The sequence below is a fragment of the Mauremys reevesii genome, linkage group 9 (assembly GCF_016161935.1).
Source record: "Mauremys reevesii isolate NIE-2019 linkage group 9, ASM1616193v1, whole genome shotgun sequence".
Taxonomy (NCBI): Eukaryota; Metazoa; Chordata; order Testudines; family Geoemydidae; genus Mauremys; species Mauremys reevesii.
The window spans coordinates 3205384-3226763 of record NC_052631.1 but is presented as its reverse complement, the minus strand read 5'-3'; the positions used below and the strand labels follow the sequence as shown (position 1 = coordinate 3226763).

Here is a 21380-nt window from a genome sequence, read left to right as displayed (position 1 = left end):
GTCCCGAGAGCTCCATGCCCCCGGTAGGTGGAAAAGCGGGTCGGATTCACCCTTCCGTGCATTTCTCCCGTGAAATCAAAACTGCCCTGTCACCAGGGTAGACAGTCTCCCCTTCCTTTTCGGGTAGGGTGCTGCTCCCTGGCAGCGCGCCAGAAAGCGTTACCGGAGCATTTCACGCCGTTGCTTGCTGCAGTGACGGATCTGGGAAGCCCAAGCCAGTGAGCAAAACCCAATTCCCCGCAGTGCCGTGGTTTGTAGCTCCTGGTCTGTTGCCTCTGCAGGTGTTGCTGGGTTCATTCGGGCTTGTGCTAAAATGAGGACATGAGAAGCGGGTGCTACGAGGTGGGGTAGTACGATCTACTGATTAGACTTAGGTGCCACAAGGACTCCTTGTTCTTTTTGCTGATATAGACTAACACGGCTACCGCTCTGTAACCTGATTAGACTATGGGGCTGGGAGCCAGGACTGCTGGGTTCTGTGCCCAGCTCTGCCCCTGGCTTGCTTTGTACCCTTAGGCAGGACACAAAGAAGTGTCCACTGATTTTAGTGTTTCAGCTGTTGGGTGCCCTCCTTGGGACCCCAGCCTAGTGTGAAAAAGGGTTGAGAATCCATAGCTCCCCTGGGCTCTGCCTTAAAAGGGAGTTAACCGCTGTCAGGAAGGGACGCACTTTGGTATCCAGGGGTGGCAGCACGATATACTGTGGGCCACATTCTGGTCTCAGTTCATTGGTGTCAATCCAGATTACCTTTTTTGAGGCCAGTGGAGTTACTCAGATTGACACTGGTTTAAGGGCCATCATAACCCATTCTGCACTGCTAAATACTGGCTGTTTTGTGTTCGAATACCACACTCCCTTATTTGCTCCTGATCGTAGTTTTACAGATGACTCTGATTTTACTGCAAGTTCCATTTGTCTCTCTTACCTGACCAGGCTGCCTTCGTATTCTTCACGGTCTTTCAACCTTGGTGAAGGGTAGAGGATTGGGAGAAAATCATCGGCAGTATTACCGTTGTGGGGAACTAGAAAGGACTGGTTAAGAGCCTGTAATGCTGCCAGCAGAGACGGGAAAGCCTCATCCTGAGCTCTGATTATTTAAAGGATCTGTCTAGAGTTGAGGAATAAGCGCTGTCCAAAAAGTAACCCTTCACTGCCATTCAGCATCAGGCATATATAAAAAATCATGTCCCTTCCCTTACCTATTCAAACAGGCCGGGCGATCGAGTGGAATGAGCAACAGCAGTGTAAGCCAAGGATGCTTGGGGCCAAGTTCTGTGCAGATTTACACCCCATGCCATCCCTAAAGGGAGTTGTAAGTCAGTACAAAATTAGTGTAAATTGTTAGGTCTTTCTGTGGATGAGGGGGGATTTGATAGCTGCTTTCAGCTACCTGAAAGGGGGTTCCAAAGACGATGGATCTAGACTGTTCTCAGTGGTAGCAGATGACAGAACAAGGAGCAATGGTCTCAAGTTGCAGTGGGGGAGGTTTAGGTTGGATATTAGGAAAAACTTTTTCACTAGGAGGGTGGTGAAGCACTGGAATGGGTTACCTAGGGAGGTGATGGAATCTCCATTCTTAGTGGTTTTTAAGGCCCGGCTTGACAAAACCCTGGCTGGGATGATTTAGTTGGGGTTGGTCCTGCTTTGAGCAGGGGGTTGGACTAGATACCTCCTGAGGTCCCTTCCAACCCTGAGATTCTCTGATTCTCTGATTCTATTCCAGATTCTGCTCTCAGGGCCTGACCTGGCTCCCTCTGAAATTAGTTGCACAACTCCAGTTGACTTCAGTGGTGCGGAATTGAGACTTTCAGTACACTGGTGTAAATCCACTGTAACTCATCTACCCTCAGTGGAGCAGAGACCAGAAGTAGGCCCTCTGGGTCAAATTCATCCCCGGTGTAACCGCCCACCAGGGATCAATTTAGCCTAATGGTGGGCAACCTTCAGCCCATGGGCTGCACGCGGCCCATCAGGGTAATGCGCTGGTGGGCTGGCAGACCGTTTGTTTACATTTGCACGGCCGCCCGCAGGTCCCAGTGGCCGCGTTTTGCCGTTCCAGGACAGTGGGAGCTGTGGGAAGCGGCGCAGGCTGCAGGTTGCTCACCACCGATTTAGCCTGTCTGTCTCCCACTCGGTCCGATGGGTGTGTGGTTACTTATGGCCAGGGATCATTTGAGGATTAATAAATTACTGTCTGTGAAACACTTTGAAGAGGCAAAGCTTTGTATCCATTCTCGGGAAGTATTGCTACACAGCTGTTATTTGAATGATGGGGTTCCAGTGACCGTATTTCTCCTATGAGTGGTGACAGCCCCAGAACCCAGAGCTTGCGTATTTTAGGGTGTAAAGTAACAAGAAAAGTAGATGGAAATGTCTGTGTTTTTTTTTAAATGAACAACCGCCCCTCCCATGCCCTCTGCCCCCACCCCGTCTTCTAATATTTCCTGACTTACTCCCCCTCCTCCATTCCCCTGGCTGCTCAGGTATGTTTTTATGACCTGCTACTCCATTTTTAAGCACAGTCCTGGAGCTGCTTTCATCTCTGAGGTTTATTTTCGATGCTTTGAGGTTAGGTTGTTCCCCACCCAACTTTTAAAGTGAAGTTATACTGGGGAAAGATGCCTGATCCGCAGCCGTGGGGGGAACTGGGAGGTCTGGCCGCAAAGCAGGTAGAGCAGTTAGCCATGTTGTACTTACCAATGTGCATTAACCCCTAGCTGCCGGGATTCCTTCTGCAGACAAGAGATGAGTTCAGTCTCTATGTCCCGGCAGGCAGCAGCTCTCAGAAGGGAGGAGCCCATTTCACTTAGGTCACTGATCTGAGGTCAGTTGGTCGCTTTCAGTCTCTCCTCACTTGAATCAGATTTGAGCTGGTGGCTTCTTTGATGCAAGTTCCATATCATATTATCTGAGTCACCTAATCTCTTCCCCCCTGGTTTAGTTTTGTGTAATAAGCCAAAGTTCTACGCCAGAGTGGCCGGGGTGACGCTTTGAGACCAGCTAGCAACGTCCATGTCTCACATCTTGTTTGGGTGTTTTGTTTCTGTTCGACTCAGCTGTTGATTGAAAATGTGTTAGACACACTTTGAGGTCCCTTCGAGGCGTAACTGGATTTTGGCGGCCGGGGGCAGCAGTTGCAGTCGCCTTGTCAAAAGGTATAAGCTATGCAGGGCTGCGCTTGCATGAGACGTCCGTGGAAACCCCAGCATGCTGCAAGGAGCAGCCAATGCGCCTGCCAGGTGTCACGGGCACTGGGCTGTGTGAGATGGGAGCTTACAGAGAAGCTGTGGGAAAATGAGGATCCTGAGATCACCAAATACCAGGTCAATGGAAAGAGCCCCCTGGATCCACCCATTGCTCGTCCTGCGCAGGGAAAGGGTATCCTGGATTGTAGTCACGTTTGCTCTGCTCTCCCCCCTCCCCCGATGACTCTTCTGTTGTGCGAATAGATAGACCACGTGAGGGTGTGGTGTGGAGGTTTGCTGGGGAGCATCTCCCCTGTGCCATTTACCAGTATGTAGTAGGCACAGCCGTGGAACGGTCTTGGGCTGGAACGTGTGTACGAAGTTAGAATCATAAGACACAGTCGGTATGAAGGGAGCAAGTAATTGCCCAGCTCCTGCTCTCTGCATGAACGTACCCACATCTGGCTGCTGGCACGCACTATTGTATTCAGTCTGCCTTCTTCTCTTCCTCTGGAATTGTGACCAGCCCCTGCAGTCTTGGCTTGGAGCGGAGGGTGGGGGATTTTCCGGTCATTACTATGTTCTACTTAATTGCCTTTCATGACCAACTTTTCTTGTCTCGTTGACACTGATTCTTTATCAAGCCGAATGTGAGCCTGGCTCTCTCCTCCCAGCTCAGGGTATTGCTGAGTCAAATCAGCTCTGCTGAAGATAGTAAGGCAGCGGCAGTTAAAGATGGCAGGAAGCTGCTATGATGATAGTAGACCAGTGGTTTTCAACCTCTTTTCATTTGCAGATCCCTAAAAAATTTCGAATGAAGGTGCAGACCCCTTTGGAAGTCTTAGCCATAATCTGTGGACCCCCGGGAGTCCGCAGACCACAGGTTGAAAACCACTGTAATAGAGCATTGCTCACTGTCGCTTCTGAGATGGATGTGCTGGAGGAAAGCACAGATAAGATCGGATGAAGCTCGCTCTGGTGTCTGCTAGAGCAAAGCATCAGGCGCTTAAATCATAGAATCATAGAATCTCAGGGTTGGAAGGGACCTCAGGAGGTATCTAGTCCCACCCCCTGCTCAAAGCAGGACCGATCCCCAACTAAATAAATACACTTGTCTGCGTATCCACTAAAAAACAACCAACATCGCTGGCTCACAGCCTGCTGTTATCGCGCAATCAAACACTTTGCAGGGAGGGCAGCTTTCCAAGGATTCAAGACAATTAAAAAGGATGCTTCTGTTTGGCAATGGCATAATAGCAGATGCCAGCAGGGTAGATGGCTTAGTGCATAAGCAGCTCTTTGTAATGTCATCTCCAAGATTTTAACTAGTGATGGACTAAACTGGGAGTGGGGTTGGTTTGGCAGAATTTCATTGGTCAGGAGTTTTGAAAAACAAAAAACTGAAAGGAACTGGCAAGGGCTTAGAACTGGGTCCTACTTCTTCTGAACCACAAAAGTTTGAGGAAGGTGGATTTGGCATATCTGTAACTTAACCTGCTTTAAAGTCCTTCCCCTTACAGCAATTTACAAAATAATGTACCCACTTAGTAATCACATCTGTTATAGCTCTGAGCACTTTATAAAGGAGATCAGCATTATCTCCTGGGCACATTGGGAGTGAGGACAACAAGATAACAACAGATATAGCCAGAGAAGAGGGGGACAGATACTAGATCTACAAGTCATACTGGAAGTACTGGGTCCCTACCGAGTTGGGTGAAAAGAGTGAGAGGAGCCCAACAGGAAAAATTAGGATGTTTGTTAGGTAACAAAATGGAGGAACTGGAGCTCCTGGTAATAACAGAAACATGGTGGATGACTGGAGTACAGGTATGGAAGGTTATGTGCTGTTTAGGAAAGACCGATGCAAAGGTAAAGGTGGGGAGTAGCACTGTATATCAATAATGAGGTGAAATGTAATGAGATAACTAGCACTGCAATGGACAATACAGAGTCTGTTTGGGCAATGGTCACATTGGGAAGAAAACTACCAGAGCCTCACCGGGATAGTGATTGGGGTGTGCTATAGACCGCCAGGATCTAGCTTAGAGATGGATAGAGAGCTCTTTAATGTTTTTAAACACTAATAGGAACTGCTTGATCATGGGGACTTTAACTTCCCGGATATAGATTGGGAAACAAATGCCAGTAATAATACGTGATAGCTAATGAATTCCTTCATCAAGTGGTTGCTGAACCGACGAGGGGATGCCATTTTAGATTTGATTTGAGGACCTTGTTGAGGACATTGTAAATAAATGGGAGGATAATCAATAGTGCATCTGAGACTAGGGTGTATGATTTCAAAAGGGCTAATTTTACTAAATTAAGGCGACTAGTTAGGAAGTGGGGACTGCTAATATATTTTAGGATCTAAGGGCAGATGGCGCCTGGGGTTACTTCAGGTTGAAGTTGCAGGAGTTGTCAGAGGCATGTATCCTCATAGGTAGCAGTTTTAGACCGAGCTGGATGAGCAAGTGTCTTAGAGGGTCAAAAAAAAAAAAAAAAAGCGCACCAGGGATGGGAAAAAGGGAGGAAGCAAAAAGACTACCTTATTGAGGTCAGAGGGTGCAGGGAAGCTGTGAGAAAGGCAAGTGGAGATGGAGTTTTTAGCCATATAAATAGGAAGAAAACCAAGAAAGAAGAAGTGGGACCTTAAAACTTTAAACGGAGTGGAGATTAGGGATAATCTTGGAATGGCACAATATCTGAACAAATACTTTGCCTCGGTCTTTAATGAGGCTAATGAAGGGCTAAGGAATAGTGATAGAGGACCGATGGGAATGAAGATATGGGGGTAGACATTACGGTATCTGAGGTAGAAGCCAAACTTGAACAGCTAACGGAAGTAAGGATAATCTTCATCCTAGAATATTATAATCTTTAATAAATCCCATTCGGGATTGTACCGACTACGACTGACTGGAGATTAGCTAATATAGTTCCTATATTCAAGAAGGAAAAAGTGACCCGGGAATTATAGGCCTGTTAATCTAACATCTGTAGTATGCAAAGTCATGGAAAAAAGTAACAGATTTTTGGATCTAATATATCTGGATTATGAAGAATTACTGGTTAAATTGGAAAAGATGGGGATCAAATGAAAATCCAGAGGTGGATAAGGAGCTGGTTAAAGGGAGACTGCAGAGGTAGTATTGAAGGGGAACTGTCGATTTTATTCAATCTATTTATTGCTGACCTGGGAACCAAGAGTAGGAGTGGGCTGATAAAGTTTATGGATGACACCAAGTTGGGGGTATTGTCAATTCGAAGAGGATCGGATATTCTCCAGGGAGATTTAGATGACCTTGTAAACTGGAGTATTAGTAACAGGATGAAATTCAATAGTGAGAAGTGTAAGGTTATGCATTTAGGGATGTCTAACAAGAACTTTAGTTATAAGCTGGGGCACCAGTTGAGTTGGAAGGGGAGGAGGAGAAGGACCTAGGAGTCCTGGTTGATCGCAGGATGACTATGAGTAGGCAATGTGATGTATTTCTAGTAGGGATAAGGAGGTGCTAGTCCGTTATATAAAGCGTTGGTGAGACCTCATTTGGAGTATTGTGCAGTTTTGGTCTCCCATGTTTAAGAAGGATGAATTCAAACTAGAACGGGTACAAAGAAGGGCCACTAGAATGATCGAAGGATAAGAGGAGATATGATTACACTCTTTAAATATATCAGAGGGATAAATACCAGGAAGGAGAAGAATTATTTCAGCTCAGTGCTAATGTGGACACGAGGACAAACGGATATAAACTGTCAGTCAGGAAATTCAGGCTTGAAATTGACCTCCATGACTTTAAGATTAAGCTAGATAAGTTTATGGAGGATGGTATGATAGGATAAGGGCTTAGTCAATAGGTCAATTAAGTGCCACACTGGTAAATAGTACAATGGGTCAATGTTTGGCTGAGAGTCTTGCCCGCATGCTCGGGTTCAGCTGACCGCCATATTTGGGGTCGAAGGGAATTTTCTCCAGGGAAGATTGGCAATGGCCATGTGGCCTGCATCTTGCAGGAGGTCAGACTAGATGATCATAATGGTCCCTTCTGATCTTGAATTCTATGATTCTATGATTATTATCCCCATTTTACAAATGGGGAAACTGAGGCACTGAGTGAGGCAGTGATTTGCCCAGGGTCACCCAGCCGGCCAGTGGCAGAGCCATGAATAGAACCCAGGTCCCCGGAGTCTCAGTGCAGTGCCCTAGCCACTTACCGTGTATGTGTACATCTGATGAAATTTGGGCACGTGTGCGTCTGTCGGTGTGTGGTGCACGTGTGTGTGGAGGAGATAGTCTGTGTGTCCCTCAGGGGGGAATGGGGAGCGTTGTGAACAAAGCTGCAATGTTCCAGAATATTTATTTTCTACTTTCCGGAGGTCGAGCGACACCGTTATTTTCCCTCCTTCCCCGGCACTTTCCTTTGTGCAGAGAGGAAACCCCCAGCCTTGCTCAGCTTCTGAGCAGGGTCCCTGCTAAGCCTCCTCACCCGGGAAACAGCCAGGCTGAGCCAGGGGGCAGGTTTTTAAAGCAAGAGAGCAAAGATGATGATAATAAAGAAATCTGCCTGCGTGCGAGGTCGGTGCTGTAACACCCACAGCCCTGGCCATTCAGAGTTAACTCCCCTCCCCCGTATGAGCTGCTTTCCCCCGTGCATCAGAAAGTGCATCCAACTGTAGAAGGAGAGAGTCCTCCCTTCTCATCCTTCTCTCAAGGAACATTGAACTCGTGCAGTGGCCTTAGAATGACCTTTTTCTCTGCTCTCCAGCCTCCTGGGTTGGAGGTGGATCGTTGGCTCCTGACACATCGGCTGGAACAACTTTGCCCACCTCGCTTGCTCCCCGTCCCTTTCCCAGGCAGGGTTGTAAACCAGCCTCTCCCCTGCAGCCTCTGAACAGCTAGTGCTGCACATTGGTGTTTACTGATGCTGGCTTTCCATGCCCTGTCCCATCCCACTTCTCCTTCCCCCTTCTACACGCATTGTTCCTCTTGCTGACACATTGCGATAGTCGGTGGTTTAGGGCGTCGGACTGGGACTCAGGAGATCTGGTCTAATTCCAGTCTCTGTCATGAACGCGCTGCGTGACCTTTGGTAAGTCGCGCAGTCTCTCGGGACCTGGGTTCCACCAGCTGTATAATGCGGATAACAACACGTATCTCATCAACCCTTTGTCAATTCAGATTTTAACTCTTCAGGTCCGGGACTGTCTCTTCCTGTGTGTTTGTACAGCACCAGGTGCAACGGGGCTTCAGTCTCGAGACGGCAGCAGTACAAATTAATGCGAATAATAGTGACACTTGCATGCATTATTTTAAAATTAAATTGTATTGGCATCTCCAGGGTGAGTATCCGTGGATTGTAATAGAATTTCATCAGCTCTCTCTGCTAGGCATCTTTAATGCGCCCTTTGCTACCATATCTGGGAGTCTGTCTACACAGCAAAGAAAGACCTGTGGCTGGCCCATGCCAGCTGAGTTGGGCTTGGGTTGCAGGGCTGTTTCATTGCTGTGTAGACTCCCACCCTGCAGGGTCCTCCATCTCAAGCCCAGAAGTCTACACAAGTCCCTCAAGCCACAGAGCGAATGCTGGTTCCACCTAGCTTACCTCTGACAGGTCTAATTTGTGCAGGGGACGTTTCAGAGACAGGAAACTGTCTGTGCCTGGATTATGAAAGCCAGAGCCCAAGGTAGTGTAAGCACCCGCGACTCCATTGACTTCAGTGGAGCTATGCCAGCTGAGGATTGCACCCTGAGTTCTGGACGCTTCTCTTGCACTGAGCCCCGAAGCCCTCCTCGGTGTCATTGTTCTGCTTTGTAGTATGGCTGGACCTGAGCTATCCAATCAGTATTTAGAATGAAATCCTGTGTGTTGTGGAAGGATATTCGTGGGACTTGAACTGTCCAGGGAAGGACGAAATGCCCTTGTCACCTGTTGAGCCTGACATCGCCAGCTGAAGTGTTATGGGCTTGCTGGCATCGGCAGCAAATACGTTTCTGAACTTCTAACGAAGCCTAACGGAGTGGGGAGGGGGAGGGGTGCAGCAGGCTGCTGCACACAAAACACTGTTGAATGCAAACACATCAAGATTAGTTTCCAGCCCAGATTAAATCCCCCACATCCTGGACAAATGATACAACCAGCTGTCTCCATAGCAGGTTCTGCATTGTTCTGCGACAGCGGCAGGCTAGTCATAGCAGCAAAGGGCATTATCAGCATTGGTAAAAGAGCCACTGAACAGCTGAAGAGGAAGAAATGGCTTTTGTGTGGGTGACAGATCACGTCACTCGTCCTCCTAGACAAACCCAACCTCTCAGGCACAAGGCACCCACTGTGGTAAATCTAAATGCACATCAGCCTGTGGGTGATGGCCGCCTGGCTGCATCCTTTCACAGCAGCCTGAGGGGTGCAGGTAGGAGGGGGTAGAGGGGAGCCCGCCTCATGCCCTGAAAGGTTTATATGTCAGATGCAACGCTTGTTTCTGCTGTCCAAGTTGAGACTGACGGTCCTTGGCTTTCCTTCCTGCACTCTTGGGGCTGGGGAGCAGTCAGCCTCTCCATGTTCCCATGTAATCTAAAGCCAGCCCCCTGCTTTGTGGTGTACGGTGTAGCCGTTCTTTATCAGCATGGCCGCCGGCTGCGCTTTGAGTTCGCACACTGCGGTTTGCAGCCCGCCACCTTCTCCAAGTTGGGATTCCTAAGCATGTCTTGACTCCTGAATCCGTGCAATTGCTGGTCATCCCTTTCGTGACAGCCTTACTAAACGGTCAGGAACATTTACCCAGCCCAGGTAACACCTCTCCTTGCTCACCGGTTACCAGAGTGATTGACAATCATGGAAAACCACAATTCTCTTTTATGTGGCCATCGACCAACACCCCCCCACACACACACCGTAGGCAGTGCTGACTTGGGAGCTCTTCCAAAGTACAAAGGATTGTTCAGGATTGCAGAGTTCATTGGCCTTGAGCCCAGAACATCAGTGTTGCCATGTTTACGTAGGTTTCTCTTCCCCTCTGGCCCTGCCATTTGAAGAAATAAAGACAACTGACACTTCCCCAGCCCAAGGGGACATAGTGAAGTCAGTGGCACATGGAGCGCAGGTGAGAACGAACCCCAGGGAGCCCTCATGTATGGTCCCCTCATCTAGTCCCAAGACATCACTCCCTGTTCACAGAGGAAGGACAGCACTTCCTTGTCTTAATACAGGGGTTCTCAGACTTCTGTACCGGTGACCCCTTTCACACAGCAAGCCTCGGAGTGCGACCCCCCCCTTATACATTAAAAACACCTTTTTATATATTTAACACCATTATAAATGCTGGAGGCTGACAGCTCGCGACCCTCCATGTAATAACCTTGCGACCCCCTGAGGGGTGCCGACCCCCATTTTGAGAACCCCGGCCCTAACGGGAAGCAGAGGAGGGGATGAAGCTGTAGGCTTTCTTTGTGAAAATAAATACCCCTAAAGCAAATAGCAGTAAAGCTTCATCAGGCATTTAAGCAGGCAGTCGCTGACTGAGCCGTCTGCTTTGCTAACAACTCTGAAGTCCTGACCTTGTATAAATCAAGTAGCCTGGACCTCATGCTTAGCAATGTGTTGGTCACATGATGTATGTGTCCCATTCGGCTTTGACCGTGATGCTGGTTAGCCAATGTTTTGGACTTACAGGATGAGGGTTTCAGTAGCATTCAGCACTGGCCTGACTCTGTTTCCAGGGAAGTCCCATAGGAGTTTTACCGCTGGCTTCACTAGGAGCAGAGTTAGGCCAATGCTGTGTGCTTCTGAAAACACCAGCCAGAGAGTTTCAAGGGAAATAATCTTTACAAATCTAGTTTCAATTTTCACTCTTTATGCCGTTTGCTATCCGCTCAGCATGGCTTCCTGTTGACAGTCCATTTCACTAGGTTTCTCCTGCTGGTTTGGGTTTCTCACGTTCCAAGGGAATACACGTTCAGTTTTCACTGACATTTTTAGACTCACAGGAAAAACATTTCTATTCAGATTGGGTCAGATTCTTCAATTCTTACATTTAAGTAGCACTTAGTTATGCAAGCTAGTGTTGCCCAGCACAAGGGTAGCGAAGTCTGTCCCATTAGGTTGTGTTAGCCCTGCTCTTCACTTTGTTTGTTTTTAAATGTCAATTTTGGGCCAAAATACTTTCCACTGTCCCTTTGAGGAGGAGGATGTGCCAGAAGGGCCTGATCCCTGGAAGGCAAAGGGACACGGCAAGATTGGCCCAAAGGAAATAGGTCTGAGGACTCTGGTTTTCTGTCTAGAAATGCTCCTCCATCTCTGCATACGTGAGAGGCTCTGTGGTAAATCCCCTGCCATGTGCACTGTCATGGTATGACGGCACTGCTGCATCTGACTCGGTTTTCTGTGTGACTCACTCTGGTTTTCTGAGTTAGCACGAGTAGGAGACTTGCCACTACCTGACACCTCCCACCAGCCACAGCCCTGTTTCCCGTGTGTGTGCAGGGCCTGCCGCTGAGGCAGGATGTGTTGTCACACCACTAGCCTCTCTCGGCTCGCAGAGGAGAATTAGGAAACACAGCGGTTAGCCAGCACGGTGGCTTTGGGATTCACTTGCATTCCGTGTCCATTTTATTAAGGAGCTTCCATGCTGAGGCAAAGGCGGGGAAAAGAGATGCCTGTTAAAGAACAATTGATGTTTTGCCTGTGCTTTGTCTTTATTCCTTTGTTATTGATGAAGATGAATGTGGGTTTGCTCTGCAGCTTTCTTCCTCCCAGCCCAGCTTCTGCCTCTGTCAGTCCCTGCAGTGAGCCCTCCTTGATCCTGCTGTATGACGTGTGTGGCCATGGGCTCTGTGCCTTTTCCCATGCTGCTTCCTAGGTCTGGAGCACCCTCCCCAAAGAAGTACACTGTGCCTCCTCCCATGCCAGGTCTTCCCGCTGTACCACCAGCAACCTTGCCCGGCCCCCATGTTTCCTTGTCTACGCTATAATAGAAACAAGTCCCTGTGTAGTTGGTGGCACAGTGCCATTGAATTCTCCAACAGCCCCTAAGTCCTGTGGCAACGTTAACTGATTCTACCGCCAGGAAATACCCTACGTTCCCGGTCCCTGCTGCCCCACACAAACGCACACACCGCTGTGGCATAAAGTTCATCCAGGAGGCATTTTCAGGTGAGATTTCTCTCCGGGAAGCCTGGCTCTACCCACTCACGTCCTGTGAGGTTGCCCTGGCAGGGACGCAGATCTTGGGCAGTTGTAGGAAGAACACCAAGAAGCAGCCAGGTTTCCAGGTGCCTAGTATTCTGAAGGCAGCATCCCCAGCTCCGTCTCCAATGGCGCCACTAGACAGGTTGATTTCAGTGGGAGCGGGAGCACGCACAGCAGGTCTTTTCTGCCCACGTGAAAGCTAAGGCGTCTTTTCCTTCTGGCCCTAGAGCGCTGTGATGACTGGGGAGTGGACACCATGAAACAAATCCAGGTCTACGACGGGGAGCCAGCTAGGATCAAATGCCCGCTCTTCGAGGCCTTTCTAAAATACAACTACAGTACAGCCCATTCGGCCGGCTTAACCCTCATGTGGTACTGGACTGGGCAGGACCGGGACCTGGAGCAGCCAATCAACTTCCGTCGCCCGGACAATCGCATCAGTAAGGAAAAAGACACCCTTTGGTTCCGGCCTGCCCTTCTCAATGACACTGGGAATTATACCTGCATGCTCAGGTAAGCAGCACAGTAGGGCGGGGAGCGTCAGACTTTAGGGCATGCAAATGCCTTTTATATAACAAGAACATTGTGTTGCCAGCTTAATATCTTACTGTCGGGTGACGGCCACTTACAGAAGAATTAATGGTGAAAGAATGTGACAGTTACAAGAATTCTCAGTGCCAAGCCAATTTATATTATAATAATGCTTAGCACCTTGCAGACATTAATGCACATACCTCTCCGTGCTAACTATGAGTGTCCATGAAGAGAATCCTGGCAAAATCCACAAGCCTTCTCCAGTAAGGCACAATCTCTATATAGAAGTGGAGATAGCTTCAGAGGCAGGGTAATATGTCAACTGGATGCTGATTTGCCAAAGTTTCCTGACACCTCAAAAGAGTTCCAGGGAATTAAAAACAGCTCCGGGTGCAGGAGAAAATGAGTGTAGCATCCCCAAAGCAACAGAGAGGAGATCTCAGTCTGTCTTCCTCTTTCAGGTCTTAGCCCCGTTGTTTTCGTGATGTTGGTAAAGGATGGTGCAATACAAGTGTATTTGCATGGGGAAAACAGTCTTCAGGCTTTTCTAATGCACTGTGCGGCTGCTGTGTCTGTCTCAGTGTGTCTGTCTGGAGTTTTCCTACATGCAAATACGACAATTCAGGCTGGATCTATCTCATCAGAGTCGTCATTTCTATGACCCAAACTGTCACTTGTATTTTTATTTCATTCATAATGCCACTTGAATAAACTAGCCCAAGCTAATCTTGTTTCCCTCCTCTGTGCTTAGAAACACAACCTATTGCAGCAAGGTCGCGTTTCCCCTGGAGGTTGTTCAGAAAGACCAAACTTCTTGCGTCAGCCAATCAATAAAACCCACCGAAGAGCTGTTCTATTTGGAGCATACTAACGGGAAGATCATTTGTCCAGATATTGATGGCTTTTATCCTCCCAGCGTAAGACCAACTGTCAACTGGTACAGGGTAAGAAAGGGAGTAGTGGGGCTGTAGCCTGGGCCGGGCAGTGGGGTGCAGTGCTTCTCACCTGAAAGAGCCAGCTGTGCAGCCCTTGCCATATAAGAACCAGGAGGCCAAATTCTACCCTCAAACTCCCTGATGCAGCTCCACTGCCATTACTGGAGCTACTGCCACAATTTCGCTTCCTTTGAAGTCAGCAGTAAAACGTCCCTTGCTGGCACTGACGCAGGATTGGGGCCTAGATTAATCAGACTGGGACTTTTCAGCTCGGAAAAGAGATGACTAAGGGGGGATATGACAGAGATCTATAAAATCTTGACTGGTGTGGAGAAAGTAAATAAGGAAGTGTTGTTTATTCCTTCTCATAACACAAGAACTAGGGGTCGCCAAATGAAATTAATAGGCAGCAGGTTTAAAACAAACAAAAGGAAGTATTTCTTCACACAATGCACAGTCAACCTGTGGAACTCCTTGCCAGGGGATGTTGTGAAAGCCAAGACTATAACACAGTTCAAGAAAGAACTGGATAAATTCATAGAGGGTAGGTCCATCAATGGCTGTTAGCCAGAATGGGCAGGGATGATGATCCTAGCCTCTGTTTGCCAGGAGCTGGGAATGGGCAACAGGGGACGGATCACTTGGTGATTCCCTGTTCTGTTCATTCCCTCTGGGGCACCTGGCATTGGCCACTGTCGGCAAACAGGATACTGGGCTAGATGGACTTTTGGTCTGACCCAGTCTGGCCATTCTTGTGTTCTAACAAGGAAGAGTTTAGCCACAGGGTGGCCTTCTGGAGAGGGCAGTAGACTGGAACTCAGGAAATCTTGGTTCAGTTCCTGGGCTGTTGAATGACCTTGGGCAGGTTACACGCCCATTTTGTGCCTCAAGGTTTCCCCATCTATAAAATAGGGCTAGCCATGCTGACCTCCTTTGTAAAGCGCCTGGACATCGATGGCCGAATTATTACTATTAGGTGAAGAGGTTGGAAAGTGACGAGTGATTTTTGGGGGCCCGACAGGAGGCACCGCCTGAAAATTAGGCCCTTATCTGGTGTCTGCAGCTGGGTGCTCCTCGCTTTTGAAAATCTTGATATCGCCTTTGAGGTTTTCGAGATTCCGCTTGCCGTGGCTAGCGACAGGCATAGCAGTGTCCAGCTCTGCTTGGCAGGGCTAGATGACACAGTGGTAAGAATGTTAGGGGCTGGGCTACACTTTCCTGCATGCTAAGCCAGGGGGGAGAGAATCCCCTGGGTAGCCTCAGTGGAGATGCAGCCACACAGGGCCGGGAGGCTAAAATCGCTGATGTTTTGTACGGTGGTTTGAGATTCTTCGATGGAAGGTGCCGCAGGTGTGCAGCTAGCTGCTCACTAATGACATTTGGGAATTAGTGTATCTGGTCTAACTAAAACCCTTCCTTCTGGGCCAAGAGGAATAGCTTCATTTTGGTGGTTTAAATGACTAATTTGTGTCATCTATTGATGTTCAAATATTGACAATCAATTAGCAGAATGAAACAAAGAGCCCCACTTAAATCGTTTTGCAGACAGCAAGCCGTAAAAGCCATTTTGCCTAGTAAAAGCCATTAACAATGGTATATTACCTCTTTCTTCAACTGTCACATTAAGATAAATCTGAGTTGGAAATGCACCATTCAGAAATAATCACTTGGAAAACCTACAAATCTTTGGCTTTTATGACAGTCAAGTTATCATCAGCATATTTAGAGGCTATAAACCTTTCTGAAAAGGGGCTTGTAACTTGGCACATGGGATAGGTTTCCTGCTTTTTCTGACAAAGAGGAAGGCTTATTAAGGTTCCTGTACTGTGGATTTCTTTTGGTGAGTTGCTCATGTTGGGTCAAATCCTCAGCTGACATCAATCAGCGTAGTCCCATGGAGAGCAAAAGTGCTATGGCAGCTGCAGACGTGTCCTTGCAGCTTGGTGTCAGTTTGTGAATAGAGTTAAGTTTAGTTCTTGTCCTTTTTTTCACTTCCGTATCTTTCTTTCTTCTGGGACCCTCACCCTTCCAGCATCTCAGCATTGCTAAGAGCTCTGTCTCTTATGGAACCTGATAAGTCAGAGATGGAATAAACCTACTAGGGTCATCTACTCCATCTCCTTGTCTATTCAAGATTATTCCTTGCAGTACCTGCGCTCACTGTCATAGAGAGAAGGAAGAGGAAAAACCCAACACACGAAAGGGAGCAGTGGAGACAAAATTTTATTGAGGCAGTTTTGTTGGTGTCCAGATACTCCAGCAATTAAAAGCATTGGAAGTGCAAAGGTGGTTCAGGTTTTACTTGCCAGCGTGTTCCATCACTTCTCTTGCAAACCTTTCCACAGCCCCATCGCTCTTGTTCTGGGACTTTCCCCCTAATCTCCAGCCAGATGTTTTCCTTTTTAATTTCATCCCATTATACCCCTTGGTACTGAGCTAAATAATAATTCTCCTTTCTTGGTGTTTGTACCCTCTAAATAACCTGTAGGTACTTACATCTCACATCTTACTTACCTTAACTGTGTGCATTTATGGGCTGGTTTCCAGAGCTGCTGAGCACCCGCAGATCCAGCTGGCTTTCGTGGGTGCTCATCACCTTTGAAAAATCACAGCCTAAAAGAGCCTAATGAGCCAAGGAGTTTAAGGGATGTTATGGCAGGAGACACCAGCAGGTGCTGTTACAGTCTCACCTGTTCGCTTTCTTACAGTGCGAGCAGCGTACAGTCCGAAGAGGTGCTGTCTGGTTAGTTTTGTGATGTGGAATCTCTGGGGGAGCTGTTATAAACAGTAAGGGAGTTTGCTGTCTGTCTTAATCTCTCTAATTCTTGAGGCAGAGTTGCTCCCTGGGAACCAGGCATTGGCTGATATTTCGGAAGGAGTGGATTTGCCTGCAGGCTGTTTGTAGCATCCTGTGTTCCAGCACAGGTGCCTATAGTGTGAAAAAAGAAGTTAAACAAAGGCCGTACCGATACTCCACATTAGTGATCTCTCCGTGAATGGCAAACTGACCTGAAGAGCCCCAACAACTCATGCCACTTGGAAGAGAGGCAAAGAGGAATTAGCCATACAGTTCAATGGGAGCTGGGTGCCTGATTCCTTCCAGTTCCTTTGACTATCCCAGCCTTAATCTTTCCTGAAAAGTAACCTGCTCCATCTGGGGAAACCGAGGCAAAGGGTGGACAAGTGTCCCCCTCACCTTATTGGACTCATGAGATTTTGATGCTGTAGAACTTAGACCTTAGCCTGCATTGAATCAAAATCCAAATACTGCCTGCTAGGCTTATTCCAAGCAGAGCTTTAGATCTTTATAGGGGAATTGAAAACAAGTTTCTGAATTTTTGTTCCAAAAATGTAAGTGTTTTGCTGTCTGCTTCTAGAACTGCGTGTTGGTGAAAGGCTTCCACGACCGATATCCCGAGGGCCCAACGCTCATCATTGGCATTGTCCGCAGTGTGTATGAAGGCAACTACACCTGCATTGTGAGCTACAAGGAGAACGGAAGGACCTACAACCTCACCAGAAGCATAAGGATGAAGGTAGTAGGTAAGGAGGATACAAAAACCCCTGCAGAATTGTAGCCACAGAGATGAAACGATCTGGAGAAGGCTCTTGCGGGGTTTATCAGTGACTGACTATTGGTCCCACCTCCGACTCCTTGGTGTAAATGAATTAATTAATCTGCCACCACCAGGTGTGTATTTCGGTTTGCTGGGCTCAGCCTCCCCTGGTGTGTGAATGCCCAGGACCCATCTCCGGCTGGGTGAGTAGTGCGAGTGAGGATGAGATGATCTGGGTTGGCCTCTGCTGGTATCGTCCCTGTCACAGTCTGTCTATGGTGATCTCAACTCACTGTTAGAAATAGTGTCTCGTTTTTCCAGTGGCTGCTGTGTTTCCTACCGTCTCTCAGGCTGTATTTTAAAACTAGCAGGCTCATCTGTTCAGACTGTAGGATCTTCAGGGCAGAGGCTGTCTCTTCAGAGCTGCCTACAGTGTGCCTAGCACACACATGTGGTGCTATGCAAGTAACAAAGAATGCTCAGTCTAAGTGGCAGCAAATGCTATGCAGAGTGTAAAAACCTCGTAGACACTAGAACGTGCTTGTGTCACGTGGTAACAGCTGCTCACTGAATGCATGTAGAAGGAGAGACTACTGCTGGCAGGAAAAACCAGGTTTTGTTGTTTCTTTTAAAGAGCAGCAGTAGAAAAATCTGTGAGATAGGCTGAACTGTAAGTAAAGTCTGAAGTGCCTAGATGGAGGTGTGGTTCCTCCGGACTGCAGCGGGGCCCAGATCATCTATCCAGACAGCACTATATTTGGGGGTTTTCAAAATCTGGATTGGGCACCGAGTTTTGTGACTGGGACCACTCTCTACTTAGATCAGCTTCTGCCCTTCGGGACATACACAGAACTCTTAGCAACTGCAGCGGGAGATGGGTACACACATCTGGGGGCGCAGGGAAGCAGAGGGTGAGTGACCCTAGTGCACGGTCACAGACCATAGAGTATATGCAAGTGGCTAGTTACTATAAAATAGTCTGAAATCATTCAAAATCCTAACGAAGACTGAGTGTGTTTTCAACTGGGACCCCGGGCGTGAGACTCTGTTTTCTGTTCTGCAGGGTCTCCAGACAAGGCAGTGCCACCACAGATTCTCTCTCCAAATGAGAAAATAATCTACGAACTCGAAGCAGGTAAATCACAGCGGTAGCTGCCCATGGGAAGCCTGCATGCAGTGATGGGGAAGATTATCTTAAGCCATGTAATTAACAAGCACAGGGGTTCATCTCGGTTGCCTGCTTTCCCACGGCTCTCCTTCGTGTCTTTACTTGAAGCATATGGGGGGCCAGGATTGCTTTGCAAGCAGCATGGGATTCTCTCTCTTTTCTGTAGCTTCCAAATTTCCAAAGCCCAATTATGGGACATGAGGACGCAGATTAAGGCGGCTCTTTGAGCATACAGACTGACTGAAATAATAAGCATGGAAATCAGGCTCCAGCTGGTAGGAGCAGCTTCAGAAGCAGAGAAAGCACTGGAGAGAAGGGGGTAAAATGGGGTGCAGCTGGGGGCGTCCCTTCTTCAGAAGCAGCCACGGCAGGGATCTGCAGACATTCAGAGAACTTACTACAGGTTTAACTGGACTTTCTCTGCCCTGTGCTGATTGTCTGGTTGTGTTCCCTCCCACAGTCCCTTAGCTCATCTTCACTCCACACCTGCTCGTCTTCTCTCCTGTCCTCTCCCCCAGCCCTTTCTTTCCATCTAGCTGATCTCCTCCTAAAATCGTGCCCACCCTCACATCGTTCACTCTGCTGGTGTGTTTTCCCGCTTCCCCGGCCCTCTGCCTGTCTGGTCTCTTTAAATTGGTAGCTCTTTGGGGCAGGGACCATCTGGTACTCTGGGTTTGCACAGCTCCTAGCACATTCTTCGTTGGTCGTTAGGCACAGACAGCTTCCAGGAGCTGCAGTATTATAAATAATGAGTAAACAATAAACATGATTCATAACAAGGAGGAAGATCTTGTCCTGAAGGCACTGGATTTGGGCTCAGGAGATCTGGGTTCAATCTCTGCTTTGCCACAGACTTCCTTCCTGGGACCTTGGGCAAGTCATTTACTCTCTCTCTGCCTCAGTTCCCCAGCTGTAAAATGGAGACAGTAGCCCCATCTGGCCTCCCAGGGGTGTTGAGAATAAACCAATTATTGTGTGTGTGTGTGTATGGGGGGGCACTGTCACGGGGTTCACTCACAGCTAGGGGTGCCTCCTCCTGGCCGCTCTGGGGACCAGCACCGTCCAGAGCCAGGGTCCCTTCTGCTGCTTGCTCACATCCTACTGCTGCGCTCTCTCGGTCTCTGCGACCGGGTGCCGCTCCTTCGTGCCATTGGCCCTCCAGCCAGGTCACTCTGTGCACGTCCCCCTTAGGGGGTATCCCCGTCTCTTCAAAGCAATGGGCTCAGGCCATCTTCCATTCACTTCCCCAGTGGCAGGGAGGGGAACCCGGCCCACCCTCTACTCTGGGTTCCGGCTCAGGGACCCTCCAGTCAGGAGCCACGGTCTGTTCCAGCCTGGACCTCCCTGCCTTTTCCCTGAGCCCTTCCTTACCTTCCAGCTCTCCCCACGTCTCTGGGTTTGCCAGCCCCACAGCTCCCTGCTCCCAGGGAGTAACCGTAGGCTACTCGTCTCTGTCACCCCAAACACACCTCCCTTCTCCCTGGCAGGAACTGCAGGTTGCTTCCCTGCAACTCCCCCTCCCCTTACCAGCTTCCTGCCTTTATAAACCCAGCCCATTCCTCCTCTGGGCTTCCTCAGTCAGTCAGGGGATTAGTAAACCTCCGACTGCCCTCAGCTGTGGCCTGGCTGGATGATTGGCCCCCTTCCTAGCCTACATTAACCCCTTCAGGGCAAGAGTGGGGTGAACACCCCACCACAGGCGCTCACCGTGTGGTGGGAGGAACCACTTACGTACCTGGTTAGGGAGAGAGTTATTTGTTTGATTACTGTTTATTTGTAAAACAAAAGTGAAATATTCCCCCTATTGCACAGTTATCAGACATTTGAAAATGTATTTTGGCCACATTCCTGGTAGTTTTTGTGCCTTTTACTAGTTGCTCTTCAGAATCTTTTTTTGACCTGCCTGATTATACTTTTACACTTGACTTGCCAGAGTTTATGCTCCTTTCTATTTCCCTCAGTAGGATTTGCCTTCCAGTTTTTAAAGGATATCTTATCTCTACCCGCCTCTTTCACTCTGTTGTTTAGCCGTGGTGGAATTTTTTTGGTCCTCTTCCTGTATTTTTTATTTGCTGTATACGTTTAGTTTGAGCCTCTATTATGGTGTTTTGAAAAAGCTTCCATGCAGCTTGCAGGCATTTCACTCTTGTGACTGTTCCTTTTCATTTCTGTTTACCCTCGGGCTATGAAAGGCTCTGGAAAGCAGAAGCGATGCAAGGCTGCTGCTGCATCCGCTTCACCCTAATCCTCTGCTCCTAGGTGCTGAGCTTGTTCTGCCCTGTGAAGTTTACTTCACCTTTCTGAAGGATTCCCGAACAGAGGTTTGGTGGACAGTTGATGGAAAAAATACAGACGATATCACAGACCTGAAAATGAACGTCTCCGAAAGGTAACATTTCATAACGTTCATTGCATAGCTCTTCCAGCCCTCTCCGCTAGCCGCACATGGGATCCCACAGAGAGGCCTCGGGTATTCAACAGCACTGCCCCATTGGCAACACCTGGAGCTCCCAATGGAAAAAAGCCTGTTCAGGTTATTGGCAAGTCCCAAACTTTAGGAGCCAAGGGTCACTTGTTTCTTAGTGTTAGTCAGATCAAATCCCTCCAGGGTGCAATACGGCACCCGTGCATAGTTATGATACTTAACCACAATCTGCTCATTGTTTGTCACCAAGTTTTCTTTCAAAAGAGACATTGTTAAGAGACTCCATAAGCTAAAGAGGGCTCATCATTGGTGAAAGGAGAGAGATCACTTGATCATTGCCTGTTAGGTTCACTCCCTCTGGGCACCTGGCATTGGCCACTGTCGGTAG

General features: G+C 48.3%; 1 protein-coding gene across 2 annotated transcripts in view; it reads left to right on the top strand.

Moving 5' to 3' along the window:
- The window catches only part of LOC120372292 (interleukin 1 receptor accessory protein), a 60971-nt gene that overhangs the window by 21517 nt on the left and 18074 nt on the right, over positions 1–21380 (top strand). For both annotated transcript variants that reach the window (XM_039489274.1, XM_039489275.1), the window contains exons 3-7: positions 12601–12886; positions 13659–13851; positions 17220–17385; positions 18463–18534; positions 20827–20956. In XM_039489274.1, the coding sequence (XP_039345208.1) occupies positions 12601–12886; positions 13659–13851; positions 17220–17385; positions 18463–18534; positions 20827–20956 (847 nt within the window). The remainder of the gene's footprint in view (positions 1–12600; positions 12887–13658; positions 13852–17219; positions 17386–18462; positions 18535–20826; positions 20957–21380) is intronic.